The sequence below is a fragment of the Halichoerus grypus genome, chromosome 8 (genome assembly GCF_964656455.1).
Source record: "Halichoerus grypus chromosome 8, mHalGry1.hap1.1, whole genome shotgun sequence".
In the NCBI taxonomy this organism is placed as follows: domain Eukaryota; kingdom Metazoa; phylum Chordata; class Mammalia; order Carnivora; family Phocidae; genus Halichoerus; species Halichoerus grypus.
Window position 1 is genome coordinate 57,017,352 of NC_135719.1, and position 23,154 is coordinate 57,040,505.

The window sequence follows — 23,154 nt, forward strand, 5'->3', positions numbered from 1 at the left end:
GCATATTTATGCTATTACTTTTTTTTTTTAGATTTTATTTATTTATTTGAGACAGAGAGAGAGAGACAGAGATAGTGAGAGAGAGCACGAGTGGGGAGGAGAAGGAGAAGCAGGCTTCCCGCTGAGCAGGGAGCCCGATGCGGGGCTTGATCCCAGGGTCCTGGGATCATGATCTAGGCCGAAGGCAGCGGCTTAACCGACTGAGCCACCCAGGCGCCCCAATGCTATCAACTTTTAAAACATACATGAAGTGGACACTTTTCTAGAAAACTATCAAATAATCAAAATTTATTCTGGAAGCACTAGTACATCTAAATAAATGAATAATCATTAATGAAACTGAATTGATAGGCAAAAAAAATCCATAAAAAAAATACATCACACTCAATTTCACAATTTTAACCAAAGGGTAGATGATCCCTGATTACAAAAAGCTTCCAAGAACAGAAAAAAACAAAAAGGAAAACTATTCAATTATTTCATGTGGCTAATACTGATATCAAAATCAGAAGGAAAAGAACTAGAAAGAAGTATAAGGCCAATCTCACTTTTGTTCAAAGATGCAAAAAACCTACATAAATGTATAGCAATCAAGTTCAACAGTCTTTAAAGGAAAATAAAAAATCTGCTTGGTAGTTCAATATGTTAAAACATTAAATGTGCGTGCGTGTGTGTGTGTGTGTGTGTGTGTGTGTGTGAGGGAGAGGACATTTAATCACCTAAATTAATTTGGGAAAAAAAGTTTTGATAAGATTTAACATTCATTCAAAATAGGAATTAAAGGAAACAATGTCCTTAAACCTGATAAAAGAATCTAGCAAAACTCTATATCAAACTTCAAACACAGTGATAAATTAAGTGGGCTCCTTAAAATCATAACCAAGATAAGGATGCACACCATCACTTTTTCTATTCCATACTGCAATGGAGGTCCTAACTAAATTGAGAAAAAAAAAGATGCATGAGAAACTGTGAAGAGACAACACTATCATAATTTGCATATGATGTAACTGTCATTATAAAAAATGCAAGGTGGGGCGCCTGGCTGGCTCAGTCAGTGGAGCATGCAATTCTTGGGGCACCTGGGTGGCTCAGCTGGTTGAGTGTTTGACTCCTGATCTCAGCTCAAGTCTTGATCTCAGGGCGTGAGTTTAAGCCCTGCATGGGCTCCACACTGGGCATGGAGCCTATTTAAGAAAAAAAAAAAGCCATTCATTACAGCCACAAAAACTACAAGACACCTTGAAACAGATTATATACATGATAGCTTAATGTAGTAATATAAAATATTAAAGGACACCAAAAAAACCACACCCACCCCTGTGTAAATGGAAATGTATCATATTCATGAAAGGAAAGATTCAACAGCATAAAGATGCCAGTGCTCTGCAAATTAATCTATAAATCCAATGTAATTGGCATTTATGGGCATGGGGTGTGGGGAGGGGTGGGGCTTATCCTACCAGCTATCAAGACCATTAAAACAGAGGTCACATAATCTTATTTTTTAGCTTTCTGGTTTTATAACATAGGCATGAAACGTGGAAAACCTACTGACTTGAGCCATTAGCATATTCTGTAGTCTGTCCTCTCAGATAGTGATTATTTCCTCCAAATATTCGACAGGAGCTGATTATAGAAGATTGTGGCTTGGGATCCCCAGGAAGTGCTGTGTTCTGCTGATTGAAGACATCCCATATATGATTAATACCAAGAACATGTGGCATAATATTCTGTTATTAACTCATATTCTTACCTACAAGAACAGCCAGACATTTTACTCTTCTGCATGGCACAGAAGTAATCTACAACTTCAGGCTGAGCCTGGGAGCTACTCTGTTCATATATGCCTAGATTTGCACACTGGAGTAAAGATAACAGAACAAGTAACAACTGGCCATCTTTATCACAAAATGATTTCTGCTGAAATAGAATAGCTCCTGTAGATGTCTTTAAGAAGATTTTAAGCAGGGCCATAACAACATACCAGAGCCAGGTGCAAAATATACCCTTAAGTAAATGAATTAACCTAACCAATGCAGGTATTTGGTGATATTTGGTATATGGTAATGAAAATAACCATTTGGGGTTGAGCACAGCTAATTCAGACCTGTGCAAGGACAAGCGATCAGTTGCTGAAGTACACTCTTGAACTGGATTAACAGACCCATTTCATTAAATAGAGGAGAATGATTACCTTCCTACATGCTATGGCAAATTAACAAGTGCCTAGTTCATCAAAAGATAGTACAGTTCCATTTTAACTTTAAATATGCTTTAATTTTATAAAATAAGATAAAAACAGAGAGGGAGGCAAACCATAAGAGACTCTTAAATATAGAGAACAACCAGGTTTGCTGGAGGGGACCGGCTGGGGGGGGGATGGGTATTAAGGAGGGCACTTGTTGGGATGAGCACTGTGCGTTGTATGTAAGTGATGAATCACTAAATTCTATTTCTGAAAGCAATACTACACTATATGTTAACTAACTTGAATTAAAAAAAGAATAAACTAGTCAGAAAATAAAAATAAACAAATAAATATGCTTTAAGTACAGACCATATGGTAACTCTATGTTTAACAATTTGAATCAGTGCTATGTTTCCCAAATTTTAATTTAAATTAGGTAAATTATAAAGAAAATGAGTTGTTAAAATATAATTTTGTAAGGATATATGCAATGACAAAAGACTTGGCCTCTGACTTTAAAGAATTTACAGACCAGTGGAGTAAACAGACAAAAAGTACACTAACAAATGAATGTGGAACCATTATGCTAACTGCAAAGAATAATAAGTGAGTAAAAAAGAGTAACTGGGAAGCTTAACGTAATTGAGGAAGACCACTCTTAGCATTACAGGTGGAAGGCATGTGTATGATTGCCCTCAAGGGAAAAGCTTGAGAACCTTAAAGGCCAATGAGGCTGGAGACTGGTAGGCAAAAAAGAGAAGGCACCAGCTCAAACAAGACACAGGAGCCAGATCTAACAGACTTTCTAAAGTGCAACGGGGAACCACTGCAGAGTTTCAGGCAAAGTACTGACTTGATCAAATTAAATGATTACTCTGGCTTCTGTGTGAAAACTGGGGATGACGAGTGAAATGGTCCAAGAATGAAAGCACGTGTTGTCAGAATAGGTGTAATTACACTGAGAGCAGATAAGTAAAGGAAATCCTCCTCCTAACTCCACCAAATGTAGATGAGAACGGGAATTCCAACTGCACTGAGAGGAAACACGCTTTCAATTTAGAAACCAAGCCTATGAGAAATTTACATAATCAAACTTCAAGAGCTCCAAATTAAGTGGATTTTCTTAAACTAGAAACTGAACTATTGGCAATTCCTACTATCCAAATCACCTCTAGCAGTATCATTTTGCTGACGAACATGTTTACTTGGGATAAATTTTCACCCCTTTCAAACACATAAGAAGTTAGCGGAGAAAAGATGAGGACTAGCGAACAGGATGTTGAAAAGAGAATGGTGAACAATGAGTGATCCCAAAGATCCAGTCAATCACCAGGAAAGTACTTGCAAGCAACCTCGTTTGGGTAAAAGAAAGAAGGAAAACCTGAACAGCCTCATTTCTTACTTATATTCTTCCTCCCTGGCAAGGAGGTCCGGTCGAGACGCAGCAGGTTGCTGAACTCGCGCCGGGACCGGAGTGCCTGAAACGTTCCGTCTCTGTAAAAGAGAAAGAGACTTTCAGACCCGAAGTTAAATGAGGTTTCGCGTTCTCTGGCCGGCTGAGAAGCTAGTCGCCACCCCGGAGTCTGTTTGAACTGACCCGGGGACCAACACTTCGCCCCGCCATCTTTCGCGACCGCGACGCTGTTACCGAGGCAACGAACGCATCTTCCCGCGAGAGTTACCGCATCCCGTACAGCATAGCGCCCTGAGCGCAGACTCCGTGCACTCCTGGGCTCTCCGCGGACAGCGGCCTGAGGCTGGGGTGGGGCTTGAGGGCTGAGGAGGGGGCGGACCGCAGCTCTAAGTGTGGGCCGAAAGGGCGACCCCCGCTCTGAACTGCCCCAGTAGCCAGAGGAGCCAACCTAGTGCGTTGATTTATAAATTCTTAAGTTGGGGTTGGAAAGGTTTCAACCAAGGAAGGCAGGTCCGTTTCTAAAACTCAGTAAGAAGCAAGCTAGTAAAGCCCCTACTCCTGTGCTTTTCCAAACTTACTGGCCACTTCGACCTCCACCTGTTTTTTTTTAAAAAATGAACTCTTCGTTGGAATTCTAAGTTCTAATTTCTCACCTTTATTTATAGCATGATTAAAGGCTCGGTCTCTCAAATCAGTCAGCCTAAGTTCAGGTCCTGGCTCTGCCACTTACTAGTTGTATGGTCTGGGTAAATCACGCTGTATCTTGGCTACTTCACCTATAAAATGGGAGTAAGAATAGTGCCCATCTCATAGAGTTACTATGAGAAGTGAATTCGTGATTAGGATTGTGGCTGAAACAGTAAGTAGTTAAATTTGCCAACTCTTCTGGAATAAAATTAAGAGTTCAGAAATAAACCTTCACATTTAGGGTGTTAACCTTAAAAAAAAACAAAAAACTGCCAGTTATTTTACCAGCAAAAATGGGTTTATTTGGGAATAGCAGAGAATTGCAATCTGGAACAAGCAAGCTGCAGCAGAACTATAGGCAAGCCCACAGAACAAAGGCGAGAACTGCTCTTATACAGGAAATGGGGATGTTGGGAAAGCTGTTACAAACAACAGTCCATTGAAATAAACTGGGAGTTTGAAGTATACTGGCTTTCCATTGGCTGAGCTGTGACAGTCTCTTATTGGCTGAGTTGTGACTGTCTCTTACTGGCTGGGCTGTTGCCAGGGTATGAGGAACACCCTTCTTCCTCCTACCGGGATAATAAAGTGTATCCATGTGCAAGTCTGTCTCTTCCTGTTGGATTTGTTAATTGTCAAGTGGTAGAGATTGAGAGCGCCCCCTACTGGGCTCCTGACTCCATTCTAAGCAAAGTTTCCTTTTATAATTTTCACAAGGGTCAACATTTGGCAAGGGTGCCAAGACCATTCAGAGAGGGAAAGAATAGTCTTTTCAACAAGTGGTACTGGGATGAGTGGATATGCACATGCAAAAGAATGAAATTGGACCCTTACTTCACACTGGGTATAACAATTAACTCAAACTGAATCAAAGACCTAATCTTAAGAGATAAAACTATAAAGCTCTTCAAAGAAACCATAGGTGAAAATCTTCATCGCCTTGAATTAAGAATGATCTCTTAGATATAACACAAAAAACAAGCCACAAAAGAAAAATCAATAAACTGAACATCAAATCAAAAACATTTTGTTTCAAAGGATACCATAAATAAAATGAAAGATGAACAATAACAAGAGTTGAGGGAAATGTGGAGAAATTCAAATCCTCATACACTGTTGGTGGGAATATAAAATTGTGCAACCACTGCGGAAAATGGCCTGGCAGTTGCACTTAGAGTTACCATATGATCTAGCAACCTACTTCTAGGTATATACCCAAGAAAAATGAAATATATACCTTCACAGAAAGTAGTACACGAATATTTATATAGCAGCATTATTCAGAATATGTAAGGTAATCCAAAAAGTAACCCAAATGATCATAAACTGATTAATGGGCAAATAAAAGTGGTATAATCATACAATGGAATATTATTCAGCACCAAAAAGGAGTAAAGTACTGATACATACTACAATATGGATGAATCTTGAAAACATGAAATGTGAAAGAAGCAATTCACAAAAGACCAAGTATTATATGATTCCATTCCAATATGACCACATATTATATGAAATGTCCAGAATAGGAAAATACATACAGACAAAAAGTAGATTACTGGTTGCCTAGTTTGAGAGATGATGGCAGATTGGCTAAGGGATTGCAAGGTTTTTTGTGGGGGTAATGTAAATGTACTAAAATTGATTGTGATGATGGTTGCAAACCTTGTTGACTATATTAAAAGCCAATGAATAGTAAACTTTATATGGGTGAATGGTAGGTATGTGAAATACATCAATCAAGTTGTTAAAACATTAAAAAAATAAATTATTAAAATGAAAAGTTCAAGTGACAAAAAAATGTACACCATACTAATGCTAATCAAAAGAGAGTTGGAGTAGCTATATAAATTTCAAGCAAAGCTGACTTCAGAACAAGGAAAATTATCAGCAACAAAGAAAAGCATTACATAATGATAAAGAGGTTAACACTCTGCGGAGACACAACAATCCTTAATATGTATGCACCAAACAATTTAGTGTTAAAATATATGAGGCAAAACCTAAAAGGACTGCAAAGAGATAAAGATAAATCCATTAATATATTTGGAGATTATGATAACCCCTTTCAATAATTGATAGTTTCAACAGGCAGAAAATCAGTAAGGATATAATTGTCCTGAATAGCACTATCAATCTTCTTGATTTAATTGACATTTAGAGAATACTCCAACAACAACAGAATACACATTCTTCTCAATGTCACATAAAACATTCACCAAAATAGACCACATTCTGGGCCATAAAATGCATATTAATAAATTTAATAGAATTTATATTAGTTTCCTAGAGCTGCTGTAATAAAGTATCACAAACTGGGCGGCTTAACACAGGAGAGATTTATTGTCTCACAGTTCTAGAGGATAGAAGTCCAAAAAGGTGTTGGCAGGGCCGTGTTCTTTTTGAAACCTGTGGGGGAGAATCCTTCCTTGCCTCTCCCTAGCTTCTGGTGGTTGCTGTCACTCTTTGGCATTCTTTGGGTTGCAGGTGCATCACTTTAATCTCTGCCTCTGTAATCACACAGTGTTCTCCCCAAGTGTCTCTGTCTTCACATTTCTTCTCATAAAGACTGTCATCATATTGGCCAAGCACACTGTCTCATGTCAATCTCAGCCTACCAATAGTGATGCTATTGGCTAGGAATGCCTGGGGGTACTCACCCCAGGCTTGTGGCAAGCCCCCACAGACACGGGAAGTGTGGTTTAGGACTTCAACATATCTTTTGAGGGGACACAAGTCAATCTATAACAGGATCATACCAACTATGTTCTCAGCCCACAATAGAATTAAACTAGAAATCAACAACAGAAAAGTTGCTGGAAAATCTCAAGATATTTAGAGATAAAACACACACTTCTAAATAATACATGAGTGAAAGAAGCCTCAAGAGAAACTTAAAAAAACATTTTGAACTAAATGAAAATATCTTATCAAAATTTGTTGGATACAGCAAAAATAGTGCTTAGAATACTCAGCATTAAGTGCATATATTAGAGAAGAAGAAAAACCTAAAATTGACAATGTAAGGTTCCACCTTAGGCAATGAAAGAAAGAAGAGCAATTTAAGCTTAAAGAGAGAAAAAAAGAAATAAAAATTAGAAGAGAAATCAATGGAATTGAAAACAGGAAAACAATAGACAAAATCACAGAAACCAAAAATCTGGTTTTTTGGAAAGATTAATAAAATCAATGAACTTCTAGCCATGCTAACCAAACAAAAAGAAAGGAGACATAAAATGACCTATTCTGTGCTATTTTATGCGATGATCAGTCAGGTATGACCACAAGCAGAGGTACAGGAGAGGAACAGGAGGCATAGCCTGCCACACAAAACTACATAGGAAAGCCTTAGGTGGTAAGAAGACAGAAAACAGAAGCAAGGGAAAACCTAGGCTAGAACTTTTTTGGGGGTTTCTACAGAAAAGGCAAGGCAGTTTAGGATTGGCTAGTTTGAATAATTTCAGCAGGCTTTGGGGCATAGGGGCTGTCCCTAGTTGCGTGGAATCTGGTCCTGGAACAATTAAGGCAGAGGAATACTGCCTCCTGGGGTGTACAGGACGGGTAAAGGAGATATGACTCTGGATTGGTAAGATTGCATACCAGAGGCATGCTTCTGGCTGAGCCCTTTGCTATCTCTGAAAATTGGCTAGCCCCAGGAAGGACAGTCTCTCACCAGGCAGAAAGATTTTTTTAAAATGTCAAAATGTCATAATCCACAGAAAAATTAAAAATATAAGCAATACAATACCAGGATCAGAAATGGAAAAGGGATCATCATTAATTATCTCATGAACATTAAAGGAATAATAAAAGAATACTATAAACAACTCTATATCCAGAGACTTGATAAATCAGATGAAATGGACCAATTCCTTGAAAGGTGCAAACTACCAAAATTCACACAAAAAGAAACGGATAATCTGAATAGTCAAGGACTGAGTCAGTAACCTTCTGAGAAAGAGCACCAGGCACAGATGGTTTGATTGGTGAATTTTACCAAATGTTTAAAGAAGAAATGGTACCAATTCTCCACAATGTCTTCTAGAAAATAGAAATAGAGGGAACACTTCTAATTCATTCTATTAGTCCAGCATTACCTTAATAGTGAAAGCAGTTTAACACATTATAAGAAGAGAAAACAATGCACTGATATCTCTCATGAACATAGATGCAAATATCTTCAACAAATATTAGCAAATAGAATCCAACAATGTACAAAAAGAATTACACAACACAACCAAGTGGGGGATTTATTCCAGGTATGCAATAATGATTCAACATTCTAAACCTGATGTAATTCAGCACATAAAAAAGATAAAGAAGAAAAATCATATGATCATAAATATTGATGCAGCAAAAGCTTTTGAGAAAATCCAACAACTTTTATGCTAGAAAATGTCTCAGCAAAAATTCTTGGAGGAAAACATCCTCAACTTGGTAAAGAACATCTACAAAAAACCTACAGCTAACACCATACTCAGTGGTGAGAAACTGAATAGTTCCCCTAAGATCAGGAATAAGGACATCCTCTCTCACCATTCTTATTTAATATCATAGCTAAAGGTAATAAGACAAGAAAAGCAAATAAAAGGTATACATTGGGAATGAATAAATAAAATGTCTTCATTCAAAGATGATATAAGTATCTGTGGAGAAAATTCCAAAGAATCAGCAAACTTCCTGCAACTAATAAACAAAACTTAAAAACAAAATGTGGTATATATACACAGAGAAATTTGGATCCATGCTTTAACATGGATGAACTCTGAAAACATGTTAAGTGAAACAAACCAGACACAGAAGGACTGATATTACATGATTCTACTTATATGAGATACCTAGAATAGGCAAATTCAGAGACAGAATATGGACTAGAAGTTAACAGGGAATGGGGAGAGAGGGACTAGGTAGTTATTTTTTAATGGGTACAGAGTTTCTGTTTGGAATGATGAAAAAGTTCTGGAAGTGGATAATAGTAACCATTGCACAACATTATGAATGTACTTAATGCCACCCAATTGTATACATAAAAAATAGTTAAGATGGTAAATTTTGTGTTATATATATATTTTACCATAATAAAAATTTTCCAGTTGAGGGACATCCTGCAAAATACCTGATCAGTACTTCTCAAAACTATCAAGATCTTCCAAAACAAGGAAAGTTTGAGAAACACTCACAACCACGAGGAGCCTGTGGAGACATGACAACAAAACGTAAAGTGATATTCCATATAGAATCCTGCGACAGAAAAATATATCAGGTCAAAAAACAAAGAAGTCTGGATAAACTATGGACTTTAGTTCATAATAAGGTGTCAAGAATGTTTCATTAGTTCTAACAAGTGTACCATACTGGTGTAAGATGTTAATAATACAGTAAACTAGGTGCAGGGTATATGGAAACTCTCTGTACTATATTCTCAATTTTTCTGTAAACCTAAATCTGTTCTAAAAAATAAACCGTATTTTAAAAAAAATAAGCTAAAAGAGACTTCTTCTTTAACAGAATTGTGAGCTAGATAATCTGGGGCACCCTCATCCTGTACAACAACCAGATTCTGTCAAACAAACAAATAAACATATATGCATTGCTGAGTCTGCAGAGGTAAGGGAACCTTCTGTGTCCTCCTGACATCTCTCACTCCAGCTCTCTGCCCCCTCAAATAAACAAAACTGATTCTGCAAATAGGCAGTTAAGAATAAAATGGACTACCCAAGAAAATGCACATAAAAGAACTGTGCTCAGAAAACAAGGCTTAGCTCAACAGTAATATGGAGGAGCTGAACCTAAGACCCTTGCTGTAAGCCACTAAACTAACTGATAAAGGCTAAAATAGTTCCACATTGGTAATGTCCCTAGGCTCCCAGCAGACTCAAACACAAAACCTCTTCAGAGAAAATGTCCCTAATTAAGCCTAGATTCCTGGATTAAGATCAAGAAAATGTGAATGCACCATCAAAAATCACAAGGCATAAAGGAAACAAGTCTCCATGAGTGAGAAATCAAAAGAAATAATAAATATAACCCCTGAGAAACCTCCAAGAAAGTGAGATATCAAAATTTTATCAGTTGTGAAATATAGGATATCTATTTAGAAAATATTTTTTAAAATAAGGGATAAAGTTATAGTGATGAGCAAGCAATGAAGGACTATCAGGAATGATCAAGCAGATGTGATAAATAATCATATGAAGCTTTTAGACATTAAACAAATATTTGTCGAAATAAAAACACTCAGTGGATGGGTTGAATGTCACATATTACACAGATAATTTGTTAACTATAAAATATCTAATAAAACTATCCAGAATGAATAGAAAATAAAGACATAGTAAATATAAAAGAAATGTTAAACAATTATAGAAGTTAGACTGAGAAGATCTGACATATAATCAGATTTTAAATGTTGAGAAGCAATATTACAAAATTTAATTGCTCAGAATTTTTGAGAATTTAGGAAAGACATGAATGTATAGATTCAAGAAGCACAGAATATCACAAGGAGGATGAAGTTAAAAATTTATTCTTAGACCTGTTATAAAAGTTAAAAATAGAGCTACCCTATGATCCAGCAATTGCACTACTGGGCATTTACCCCAAAGATACAGATGTAGTGAAAAGAAGGGCCACATGCACCTCAATGTTCATAGCAGCAATGTCCACAATAGCCAAACTGTGGAAAGAGCCGAGATGCCCTTCAACAGACGAATGGATAAAGAAGCTGTGGTTCATATATATAATGGAATATTACTCAGCCATCAAAAAGGATGAATACCCAACTTTTGCATCAACATGGATGGAACTGGAGGAGATTATGCTAAGTGAAATAAGTCAAGCAATGAAAGTCAATTATCCTATGGTTTCACTTATTTGTGGAACATAAGGAATAGCATGGAGGACATTAGGAGAAGGAAGGGAAAAACAAAGGGGGGGAGAAATCGGAGGGGGAGACAAACCATGAGAGACTATGGACTCCGGAAACAAACTGAGGGTTTTAGAGGGGAGGGGGGTGGGGGGATCAGTTAGCCCAGTGATGGGTATTAAGGAGGGCACGTATTTCATGGAGCACTGGGTGTTATACACAAACAATGAATCATGGAACACTACATCAAAAACTAATGATGTATTATGATGTACTATATGGTGACTAACATAATAAAAAAATATATATAAAATCCAAAAGATTTTTTAAAAGCATCTTTAAAACATCCAGAGAGAAAAAAGACAACCTACAAAGAAGGAATTAAACTGAAAGCAGATGTTTTAATAGGCAATGGTGGAAGCCAGAAGACAGTAAAATAATGAGTGAAATCCCAGAATAGTAAGCCCCTTTATAATGAGAATTTGGATTGAGTATTGATGGATGACTACTCACCAATTAAACATTAATGATTGGCTGCCTTCTCTCTAGCCCCCATTTTCAAACGAGGTGGGATAAACTTTTATCTTCTGAGTGGATGAGATAGAGGATGCGGAAGGATAAAGAAAGGATGTAAAGGCCTATGAGAAAAAGTAAGCATGTTATGTCAGGACACAAAGAAGCGGAGGGTGAGTCCTTCATTGCCAGTATTCTTCTAGTCCATTCTCCTTTGATCAGACTGACTAAATGGTCCCCAGCTATATAGGAGATTACCATAAATTACTATAAATGCTGTCACTATCCTGGAAGTTCTAGCCAGTGAGACAGGATCCAGAATTGGCACCACTGGTGTTTATTTTGAATCAGACAGCCACCTCCAAGTAGTGCGGAACTACAATCAGGATGAGCAAAGATTTTAGGGGCAGGTGGGTGGCTCAGTTGGTTAAGTGTCTGCCTTCTGCTCAGGTCATGATGCCAGAGTCCTGGGATCCAGCCCAGCATAGGACTCCCTGCTCAGCAGGGAGCCTGCTTCTCCCTCTCCCTCTGCCTGCCACTCTCCCTGCTTGTGCTCACTCTCTCTCTCTCTCTCTCAAATAAATAAATAAATAAAATCTTAAGAAAAAAGATTAAAAAGAAAAAAAGGATGAGCAAAGATTTTAATTGTAGAGTCAGACCACTAAAACTTCTAGCCAACCAGCTAGACAGACTCAGGTGACTCATTTCTTTAATTTCCACAATAAGCCCACTCTTCTTTTTACACAAAGAAATTTTCATCTTCATTAATCATATTCTGAGGGGATTTTACTGTATCTTCAAAGTGATACAAAAGAATTTCAGTCTAGAACTGTGCACTCACTACTACTACACTGCAAGAGTGAGGGTGAAATCAAGACATTTTCAGATAAATAACACCCAAGAGAGTCACCGCTCACATACACATACTAAAGGAACTTCTAAAAGATGTGCTTCAGGAAGATAGAAAATCATACCAGAAGAACACTTTGAGATGCCAGAAGAATAGTAAGCATATAAGATGGTAAACATGTATGTAGGTCTAAATAAATAATGTCTCTAAAATTCCTACTAATAATGCCTAATTTGTGAAGTTTTTTTTTTTTTTAAAGGAAGACTAAACATTGCATTCTCGTCAAACTGGGAGGGGAAAGGAACTTCTTCACCTTGATAAAGAGCATCTCAAAACAATCTATATCTAACCTCATATTTAATGACAAAAAACCAAATGCTTTCCCCCTAATATGAGGAATAAGACAAGAATTTCCATTCTTACCACTCATTCATAATCATATTGGAGAACTGAAGTTCCCACCCTGTGCAATATGGTAAATTAATCAATCAGTCTCAGAAAGGGGAAAATAAAAGTGTCTTTATTAACAGATGACATGATTATCTATTTGAAAACTCCAAATAAACTACCCAAAAAAAGTCCATGGAACTATTTAGAGATTTTAGCAAAGTTGTAAGATATACAAAAACTAATTGTAGTTCTAAATACTAACAATGAAGAGTTGGAAATTGAATTTTGAAATGCAGTACTATTTACAATAGCACCAAAAGAACATGAAATGCTTAAGTATAAATCTATCAAAAATGTGCAAAATCTATATGCTGGAAACTGCAAAACACTGGTGAAAGATACCAGAGAAGATCAAATAAATGTAAAGATATTACAAATTCATGGATTAGGAGACTCAATATTAGGAAAATATCAATTCTCTCCAATCAACATCCCAGCAGGATTTTTATAGAAATTAACAAACTGATTATAAAATTTATATGAAATGACAAAGAAACCACACTAGCCAAAACAGTTTTGAGAAAGAACAGCAATGTTGGAGGAGTCACAATATCACTGATATTAAGACCACAGTGATCATGACAATGTAGTACTGAAAAAAAAAAAAAAAGTAGACATATAGATCAATGGAACAGGAAAGAGAGGCCAAAAGTAGACCCACACATTTTAATAAAAGCACAAAGGCACTCAACGGAGAAATGATAGTTCTAAAAAAAATATTCCTGGAATAATTATAAATCCATATAAAAAAGTTAACTTTGATTCCTACTTCACACCATATAAGAACCAATTTGAATGTGACTTATAAATTTCAACCAATAGTTACCATATAACATGACAATCTAGATAATTAACCAAGACAAATGAAAACATGTCAAACACAAAAGACTATATACTACATGATTCCATTAATATTAAATTCTGGAAGAGGCAAACCATAGTGACTGAAAGCAAATTAATGGTTGCCTGGAATTGGAGTTGGGAGGAAGGCATTGACTGGAATGGGCCACAAGGTATTTTTAATTGTTGGAAATGTTCTATAATCTTAACTGTGGTGGTGGATACATGGCTATAGATAATGCCATAACTCACTAAACTTCACAATTAAAATTGGTGAGTTTTATTTTGTGTAAATTATTTCTCAATAAAACTGTGGGAAAAAAAGATCGGTTAAGATATTCCTAAAAATGCCTCCAATATGGTTTGACTTGTTGGAATCACTTTTCAACTAAGAGTCATCAATGTCCATCCTCCTCCATACAGTATTATCTCCATATAATATCATCAAATGTGGGTTATGCAGCATTTTTTAAGAGTGCTCCATTATTTTGTCTAGAATTTTCTTCCATGCCTCTGACACCCATTCTGCAAGTTTTAATGTGAATGATAATTATAAGCAAACCTTTTTTATTTCTGATGCTTGTCTGACTTTAACTACAAGATGCCTTCTGACCTCAGATACATTAAATGTGGAAAAAGGAGGACATTTTGGAATTGAAATGTGGGAGAAGCAAACAAAGTTTAAGTCCTGGTGAAACAAAACTTTTATTATTATGTAATAATCTATTTCCGATAATGTTTTTTGGTCAATTTTATCTAATATTAGTATAACTAACTTGGCTATTGTTTGATTAGTCATTTTCCTGGTTTATCTTTTCCTCTTCTTTTTTACTTCTGGAGCTCAGCCCACCTTTGACAATTCAAGGGCTCTAGAGAGCCAAAGTTGGTGTTCTGCAGAGTCCAGGATGCTGGATGGGAGGGAGGTATATACCCCACAGAACAGTAGCAGTACCCTTAAAATAAGACATGTTGTAAATACAGGAGACACACCCCCTGGGAACACCGAGGAATACTTGAAGGACGTTGCAGAAGTGGATAGTATCTTCTGTAAGCAGGTGCAGCCAAAGGCAGAGACATCTGATTACTAATGAAGGAATGACTCCTATATCTGACCCCAACAAACCCAACTCAGGATACAAATATGCCAAGTATATAAATGTGTTTAAAGCCAGGAAAGAGGGGTGCCTGGGCGTCCCAGTTGTTAAGCCCCTGCCTTCTGCTCAGGTCATGATCCCAAGGTCCTGGGATCGAGTCCCGCATCGGGCTCCCTGCTCAGCGGGAAGCCTGCTTCTCCCTCTCCCACTCCCCCTGCTTGTGTTCCCTCTCTCGCTGTGTCTCTCTCTGTCAAATAAATAAATAAAATCTTTTAAAAAAATAAAGCCAGGAAAGATTCCACTAAAACAAAAACAAAAACAAAACCCAACAACAACAACAAAAGATTCCACTAAAATGTTCATGGAAATTGAATATCTTTTTTTAAAAAAAAATCTGTATTTTCTAATTCACTACAAAGAACACCTATTACTTTTATAATATTTAGAATTCTAAAAGCAAAATGAAACAAATATGAGGTTACTCATCTAAAATGCCATGGAAAAATTGAGCAATAGGCAGACTGAAAAAAGGCCTCTGGATTTGGCAAGAGAGAAGCTACTGGCCTCAGGAAGGATATTTATAGTAAAGTGGAAGAATTAGAAACCATGTTAGAAGGGAATGAGTGGAAGGCAATTACTGTCAACAGTATGTTGGAGGAATCTGGTGCCAAACGATGGTTGTATACTTCTCTTGAATCAGTCCATATTCAAAAACCCAAAGCTTAGGCCTGACCAACTGAATTGATTCATCCTGCTTTCTACATGTATGCCACTTTAAATTTGTACCATATCATCTCTTTCTGTTAGATTTTTTCCCCACTTTTTATTAGATTTTATTTTAAAAAAGTAATTTTAATCACCATTTCAATCATGGTCAAAAACTTCTTCTAATAATTATTTGATTCCTTTTCTATTAAGATGAATTTTAAAGAAGCTGTTATTCATGATTTTTAAGTCATAGATTATATCTTTCAAAAGTGTCTTCTATTAATTTAGAGCGCTGATGTGATTTTATGTTTTTCCCCAGTAGTGCTATAGAGATATCAGGAATTGAGCAATAATTGTTAGTTTCATTTTTTGCATAAAAAATATCCAGAGCTAAACATTTTTTTTTGGCATCCTTAGGACGTGACTGTTCATTTTTCAACAGATTTTCTTTAAGGTAAATAACCAGAATGAAAAACAACAGCATAAACATTAATTTCATTAAAACAAGCTTATATATTCTGAGTCCTTCTCAACAAACAATAAAATTTTATTGCAAACAATAAATCAAATATACAATAAGATGTATAAAGTAGTTTTTTTTTTTTTTAAAGATTTTATTTATTCATGAGAGACAGAGAGAGAGAGAGAGAGGCAGAGGGAGGCAGAGGGAGAAGCAGGCTCCCTGCTGAGCAGGCAGCCCGACGCGGCACTCGATCCCAGGACCCTGGGATCATGACCTGAGCCGAAGGTAGACGCTTAACCATCTGAGCCACCCAGGTGCCCCTAAAGTAGTTCTAAGTGGATAAAAAGAAAACAAGCTCAGTCTAGTCAGGAGAAAAAACCAGCTTAGTCTTAATTTCTCTCTTCTTGGTTATGAGTTTAGTAGAAAGACTTTAAATGTGCTTTCCAGCTTCAGTTGTCAAAGAACTTTGTAACATAAATTCAAATAGGGAAAGTTTTCACTTTTTCTTCACCTATAGAAAAAGCTACTGTTATTAAAATATGTATTATCTCTTCAATATTTTCTGATAAATATAGATGCCTTAGTAAAAGCTGTTTGTTGAAATGATTTCCTTTAAAATTATTATCAGAAAAAATATTTTTTAATTTAAGCTTTAAGAAACAGACTAATGCTATACAATAATATACTGCTGAACAGTCAACTTCTTGTAAGAGTCATGCTTAACACATAAAATGAATAGTCAAAAAAAATTCTTTCCCTCTCATTAGGGTCCCTAAACATGTTATATAATCTATTTTCGGAGGGAGATAATAATTTCTGAATGTTCTTCCTCAACAGACTGACAACTGGCAGCAAGCAACAAGACACATTCACACCCCTTACTCTTTGTTACGTATTTTTCAGCAGCTGTTCCCTACCTTCAAATATTGTGTAATTAAGGTCAGATTAAGTCAGGCAAGAGTGTGTTAAATCCATAACCCTTCCTGAGCAAAAGCAGAGCATCAGCTGTAATTATTCAAAATCTTCTTTATCTCAATATGTACGTGCAATAATTATTAGATCTTGTTGCAAAGCTGCACCATACTTTGATCTGTCATCCCTCACGTGACCGAGATCTCCTCAAGTCCTGCCCTGGTAAAACCAATCTTCTGGTGTTTTTCAATAATACTTGCTACCTACTAAGTGATTAAAAGACTCAGCTTTAAGTCAAGTCATGGATGGCACACATGGTCTCTCACAGTGTCACTTTTTTTTTTTTTTTTAAAGATTTGTTTATTTGACAGAGAGAGATAGCGAGAGAAGGAACACAAGCAGGGGGAGTGGGAGAGGGAGAAGCAGGCTTCCCGCAGCGCAGGGAGCCCGATGTGGGGCTCGATCCCAGGACCCTGGAATCATGACCTGAGCCGAAGGCAGACGCTTAACGACTGAGCCACCCAGGCGCCCCACACAGTGTCACTTTTAAATAGGATGTACTTTGTGATAAACTTTTCAAACAAACAGTGCTTTTGATTTCTCCTACTTTGAATGGAACTTGAAAATTCACAACTAGTCTTCCATAATTCAATTCTGCAGATATTTGAAAAAAAATTAGAAATGTTTAGATAGTCTAAGTAGCCACCACATCTGCTTTGAAATACTGTTTCACAGTAATGAAAATGTATAAAACATAGCATTTTGCTATGGAAACATTGTGAAAACAGGAATTTAAAGGGTGTTGTGAGGGGCACCTGGGTGGCTCAGTCGTTAAGCGTCTGCCTTCGGCTCAGGTCATGATCCCAGGGTCCTGCATCGGGCTTCCTGCTCGGCGGGAAGCCTGCTTCTCCCTCTCCTACTCCCCCTGCTTGTGTTCCCTCTCTCGCTGTCTCTCTCTCTCTCTCTGTCAAATACATAAATAAAATCTTTAAAAAAATAAAATAAAATAAAAGGTGTTGTGAATTCTGGATCTTTATACAATAAAGTTCATCACTTTGAGTGTGAACTGAATAAACATTTGCAGTTGATTCAACAGTATGGAGTTAACAAATATATAGGGATACATAAAAATCTTATGGGGATGGGTAGGAAGAAGCTAACGGGAATTTAATTAAATGTATGCATGAAGCAAGCACAACTTGGAAATTGTGTCTAAGATATCATTAATGTTAGCTAGAACAGAATGCCAATCTACTTAAAGTATTTTTAAAGTTCAGATGAAATTATACTACAGAATCATATAATTTTAGAGCAGTACATAATCTGGCACAGGCCCCTCATTTTACAGTAATAAGGAAATCAATTTCTAGAGAGATTTAAAAATTCACTCAAGGTTACGTGGTTCATTAACAGTAGATTTGGGATTAAAGCTAGGCTTTATGACCCAACCCCATGTTTTGTTTTGTTTTTTTACTACAAAAATTCTTTAATTAGAGTAGTATTTTAATTTTATAACCAGGATAATCATTTATTTTCTCTAATGTACTTCACAATCAAAATTTAACCCTTAGAAATGCTAAAAATACAAAGCTTAAGGAAAAAAAAAAGCCTATTCTGATGTTATGTGTATAGCCAAATATAAAAAGTGTACCGATAAAATACCTGCTATTTCAGGGGTGAAAACCAAGCTGGATAGGAAAATCCATTACATATAAAACTGTATGTTAGCAGTTCATAAAATGATTAAAATGATGTTGGAGGAAATGAGACTGAAAAATTTCAGAAGTTAAGACAACAATATGATCGAATTTGTGATTAAGGAAAGGCTAAAGCATGTTATCGACACTGTAGGAATTCCAGAAGGGAATACTCCTGGGATTCCTGAGAAATAAGACAAACTTCCCGGGGAAGGAGAGATTTGGTCTGGTCCATAAGGGACCTGTAACATTTAGCAAGCACTGAGAAACAAAAGAATCATGTGGATGTGGAGTGAAGGGAAGAGGAGACTGGTGTGTCCAGAATGGAGGTCTATGGTGGGGTGAGCATGTAAGTGCAATATAAGTGAGCAATGAGGTGCAAATAATAATCAGAAAACACTAAAGGCTCTGGAACTGGGAACAGTATGATAATTTTTAAAAAAAATTTTAAGGAAAATTCACCTAACAGCAGTGAATAAAATGAATAGGAGGAGAGAAACTGTGTGCAGGGGTCCTAGCTAAGAAACTATTTTGGTAATCCAGACATTTAAAGTATTTGAAAGAAACAAAATTATATTTTGAAAGACAATATGGTATTGTGCAAAGAACATCCTCTTTAGACTTGGACAGATCTGAGCTTTCCTGGATCTGCCACCTAATAGCTGTGCAACCTTTGGTAAATAGCTTACCTACCCTGAGCCTCAATTTCTTTATTTGTAAAATGGAAAAACCCATATTGTAGTGTTGTTATGACAATCAATAGGTAGTAGATATGATTATTTTTAAATATTCTATGATTCATAGTTTTGTACATTTAGTTAGGTCTTCCCTCTCTGAGGCCTCATAACCACAATGGTTAAAATGGACTATCTTGTAGGGTAGTTTAATTCTTCATCACTTACAAGCATTTACACAGAGGTCAAGTGAAACCATACATCAGGAATATTATAGAAAAGATTGTGGCATTTGTTGATATATTTACCATGGACTGTTTGTGTCCTTCCAGAATTCATATATTGAAACTGTACCCCTCAATGTGATGGTATTTAGGAGGTGAAATCTTTGGGAGGGAACTAGGATTACATGAAGTCCTGAGAATGGAACCCTCATGAATGGGATTAGTGCCCTTAAGAGTCCTGGGATGGAGTCCCGCATCGGGCTCCCTGCTCAGCGGAGAACTTGCTTCTCCCTCTCCCTCTGTCCCCCACCCCACTCCCACTTGTGCACAGGCTCTCTTTCACTCTTTCTCAAACGAATAAATAAAATTAAAAAAAAATTTCTGGTTTCATAAAATCATTTTAAATGTAGTCACAAAGTTTGGATTAATAATATCCTACATGTGAAAGAGAGAACTGCTATGTTATTTGGCATCATGTATTGCTTTAATTCAAAATGTTTTTTTTTTTTTCCAGCTGAAGTACCAAGTGGAGGTATATAAAATGCTTCCTTTTGCTTTCTCTAAGTCCTAGTATGTAACTTTGTTGACAAGTAACTTTAGACACTATTGTTATCCTCCTTAGTACTTGAGGTAAGTAGGACAGGATGTATTCTAAGCACATAATGAAGCTCTTGGTCTGAAAGTATCCCTATAAGAGAGCTTAAAGCTATTCTAACGTGAACAAGATTGAAAAGGAAGCAACTTCAATACTTTGGGGAGTGAACTTCATTTCCAAGAAGGTAGCATGTACGGGTTTAAAAAGAATCTGACAGGAGTGAGTTGGAAAGTGTTGAATGATTGGGTATTAAAGGCATACCCAGATGTTGATTGCTGTATTTCTATTTCAAGTTTTGCCGTGTGTCTTCCATTAATATAAACTTTTAAAAATAATTTACTCTTCCTTTGGCAAAGCAGTGGCTGATGGCACTTCTATTCTTGTTTATTATTCCTGTTTTTAGTATTCTTACCATATGACACTTTATATCAGGTTACTGGAAAGCAGTAAACATATTTGTTGTCACATCAGAAATATATTACTTCAAAATTAAATCCTCTTATAATTATTTTTTGGGTTGAAATGTTCAACAGTGATGGTGTGCTATCATAACTCCATTACCTCATTTGAGACAATTATTCAGCAGGTCTTTCTTTGTCCTTTACTGGACACAATAAACTGCAACCTGCCATAAATTTCAAAGTTACTTTGCACCGATGATGTCCTGTTTATTGCTATTATATGAATGTATTTCTCTAAGAAAGGTGTACAAAATCTCAATAAGACTTATTCATGAATTGTGGTCTACAGCCACAAATTATTTTCATCTTTTTATCAAAGAGAGGGAAAAAAATTCATCATACCCTAAGTGTCTGGGGTTTGGAAGCCTATGAAGGAAAAATTGACTAATGATCTTCTTAAATAGTGATCCTCCACAAAACTATGGAAATGTTTTATAGTTTCTATTCTTCCATCATACCCACTCCCATACATGCTATACTTACAATTTCTTTTATTCAAGAATAATTAACATACAGTGTTATATTAGTTTTGGGTGTACAATATAATGATTCAACAATTCCATACATTTCTCCTGTGTCCCATTCTTGCCTGGTCTTGGCCTCAGCTAGCCATCAGTTAATTAACTATCTTCTAAACTATTACCCTTTCCACAGGTATTTTCACTGTATTTAGGGACCTTTTAAGTACCAATACAAGTTCAAGGCTTAATGAAATGAATAAAAAGTTATGACATTTCTGGGACCAGGATTGATGTGTCCCCTAGCAGAAATAAACTTTAATCATTGAAGATCACTAGACTAAAGGTCAGACTCATCCAGTTTTAAGGCTTTTCCAGGCTAAGTGAATAGAATTTTAAATTGGTTGGGTTGAATGGAATGAGAACCCTCCAGACACCTATAGACCCACTATGTGGCTGCCTTCTTCTCTGACCCCTGCCATTAATGACTGCTCAACAGGATAGATTCTGCCTCCGTTCCTAGTTTTAATTGTCATTCCCACTGCTGGGTCTGGAACATTTCCAAGGACCCCAATCTTTTTGCTTGTCTCCATAACCTTCCTAAACTTACTAAGTTTAACAGTTATATTGGACATGTCCTCTTGAACTCTGTGGTTTGAATATCTGGACACTACACACTTACCAACATGAAGAGAATCACAAAAATTACGTATATATAAATTACATTTATATAAAATTATTTATATATAAATTATACACACACACACACACACACACACACACACAGTTGACCATTGAGCAATGAGGGGGTTAGAGGCACCAATCTTCCACAAAGTTGAAAATCTGTGTATAACTTTTGACTCCCCCAAAACTTAACTATTAATGCCCTACTATTGACTGGAAGTCTTACCAATAACATAAACAGTCAATTAACACACATTTTGTATGCTATATGTACTATATAATGTATTCTTACAATAAAGTAAGCTAGAGAAAAGAAAATGTTATTAAATCATAAGGAAAAAACATTTATAGTACTGTATTGTTGTTATCAATACCATAAGTTTACATTGTCTGTTTATAAAATGACTTTTTTTCATTTCTGTCAGTACCTACATTGATATTGTCTTATTTGATATTAAACACTGTAGATGTTACACATGTTACTAGCACTAGACTTGAATATTTAAAAAGACAATATCAAAAAAAGGAATTTGTATTTATTTACAGAGATAATGAAGAAGCAGCAGTATGACTGCTTCATGGTAGCCTAACCTATACACTAATGAATAAATTGTTATAAAATTTTTATGGCATACAAGTATTACAGTCACATTCATAATAGGGTATTAGAAACATTGCTACATTTTTTAAAAAACCACTTACCTGTGATGATTGGCTGATACGCAGTTTCTCCAACTATGAGAGAGAGGCATAGTATATGGTAATGTAAATTTTTGAAAGTAAAGTTATAAAACAGTAAGAAAACTAACACATTGTTAATTTTATATTAACTATCACTCATCTTATACCTATGTGAGGATGGGCTGTCCACTTCCATATCAGTCTCACATGCAATGTTCTACATGATGAATACTTGGGCAACGATGGTAATGGTGACACAAAAACATCTCACATAGTTCTTGTCCTATAGTTATTAGGTTTTCATATGAAGACACATACAGAACAGAAAAGTTTATTGACTGTACAGCATAATGATTATTACTATTCATTAAGTGGAAGTGAATCATCATAAAGGTCTTCATCCTCATCATCTTCACGGTGAGTGGGCTAAGGAGGAGGAGGAAGAGGAAGGGTTGGTCTTGCTGTCTCAGGGGTGGCAGAGGGGAAAGAAGTGGAGGAGGTGGGAGGGGACACACTCACTGTGACTTTATAGAAATACATCGTAATTTCTGTCTGACTTTTTTTTTCATTTCTCTAAAATATTTCTATATGGTACCAATTCTTCTTCCACCATTTGCTTTAGTTTCAATGCCTGTATCATAGAAGGGTCCATGTTGTAGAAGAAGTCAAAGCAGTCTTGTATAATCTGAACCCTTC

The 23,154-nt window shown here is 36.3% G+C and overlaps 1 protein-coding gene across 7 annotated transcripts in view; it reads right to left on the minus strand.

The window, feature by feature from the left end:
- The window catches only part of TEX9 (testis expressed 9), a 190,779-nt gene that overhangs the window by 49,908 nt on the left and 117,717 nt on the right, over positions 1-23,154 (minus strand). For 3 of the 7 annotated variants that reach the window (XM_078079301.1, XM_078079296.1, XM_078079302.1), the window contains exons 1-2: positions 3,789-3,868; positions 3,594-3,685 (exon numbers count right to left, since the gene is read on the minus strand). The exons of 2 other annotated variants lie outside the window; for them this stretch is intronic. In XM_078079301.1, the coding sequence (XP_077935427.1) occupies positions 3,594-3,685; positions 3,789-3,815 (119 nt within the window). In that variant the 5' untranslated portion in view covers positions 3,816-3,868. Of the gene's footprint in view, positions 1-3,593; positions 3,686-3,788; positions 3,869-23,154 lie in introns of those variants that run through there. 2 more of the 7 variants (XM_078079300.1, XM_078079299.1) reach the window with 2 other exon arrangements.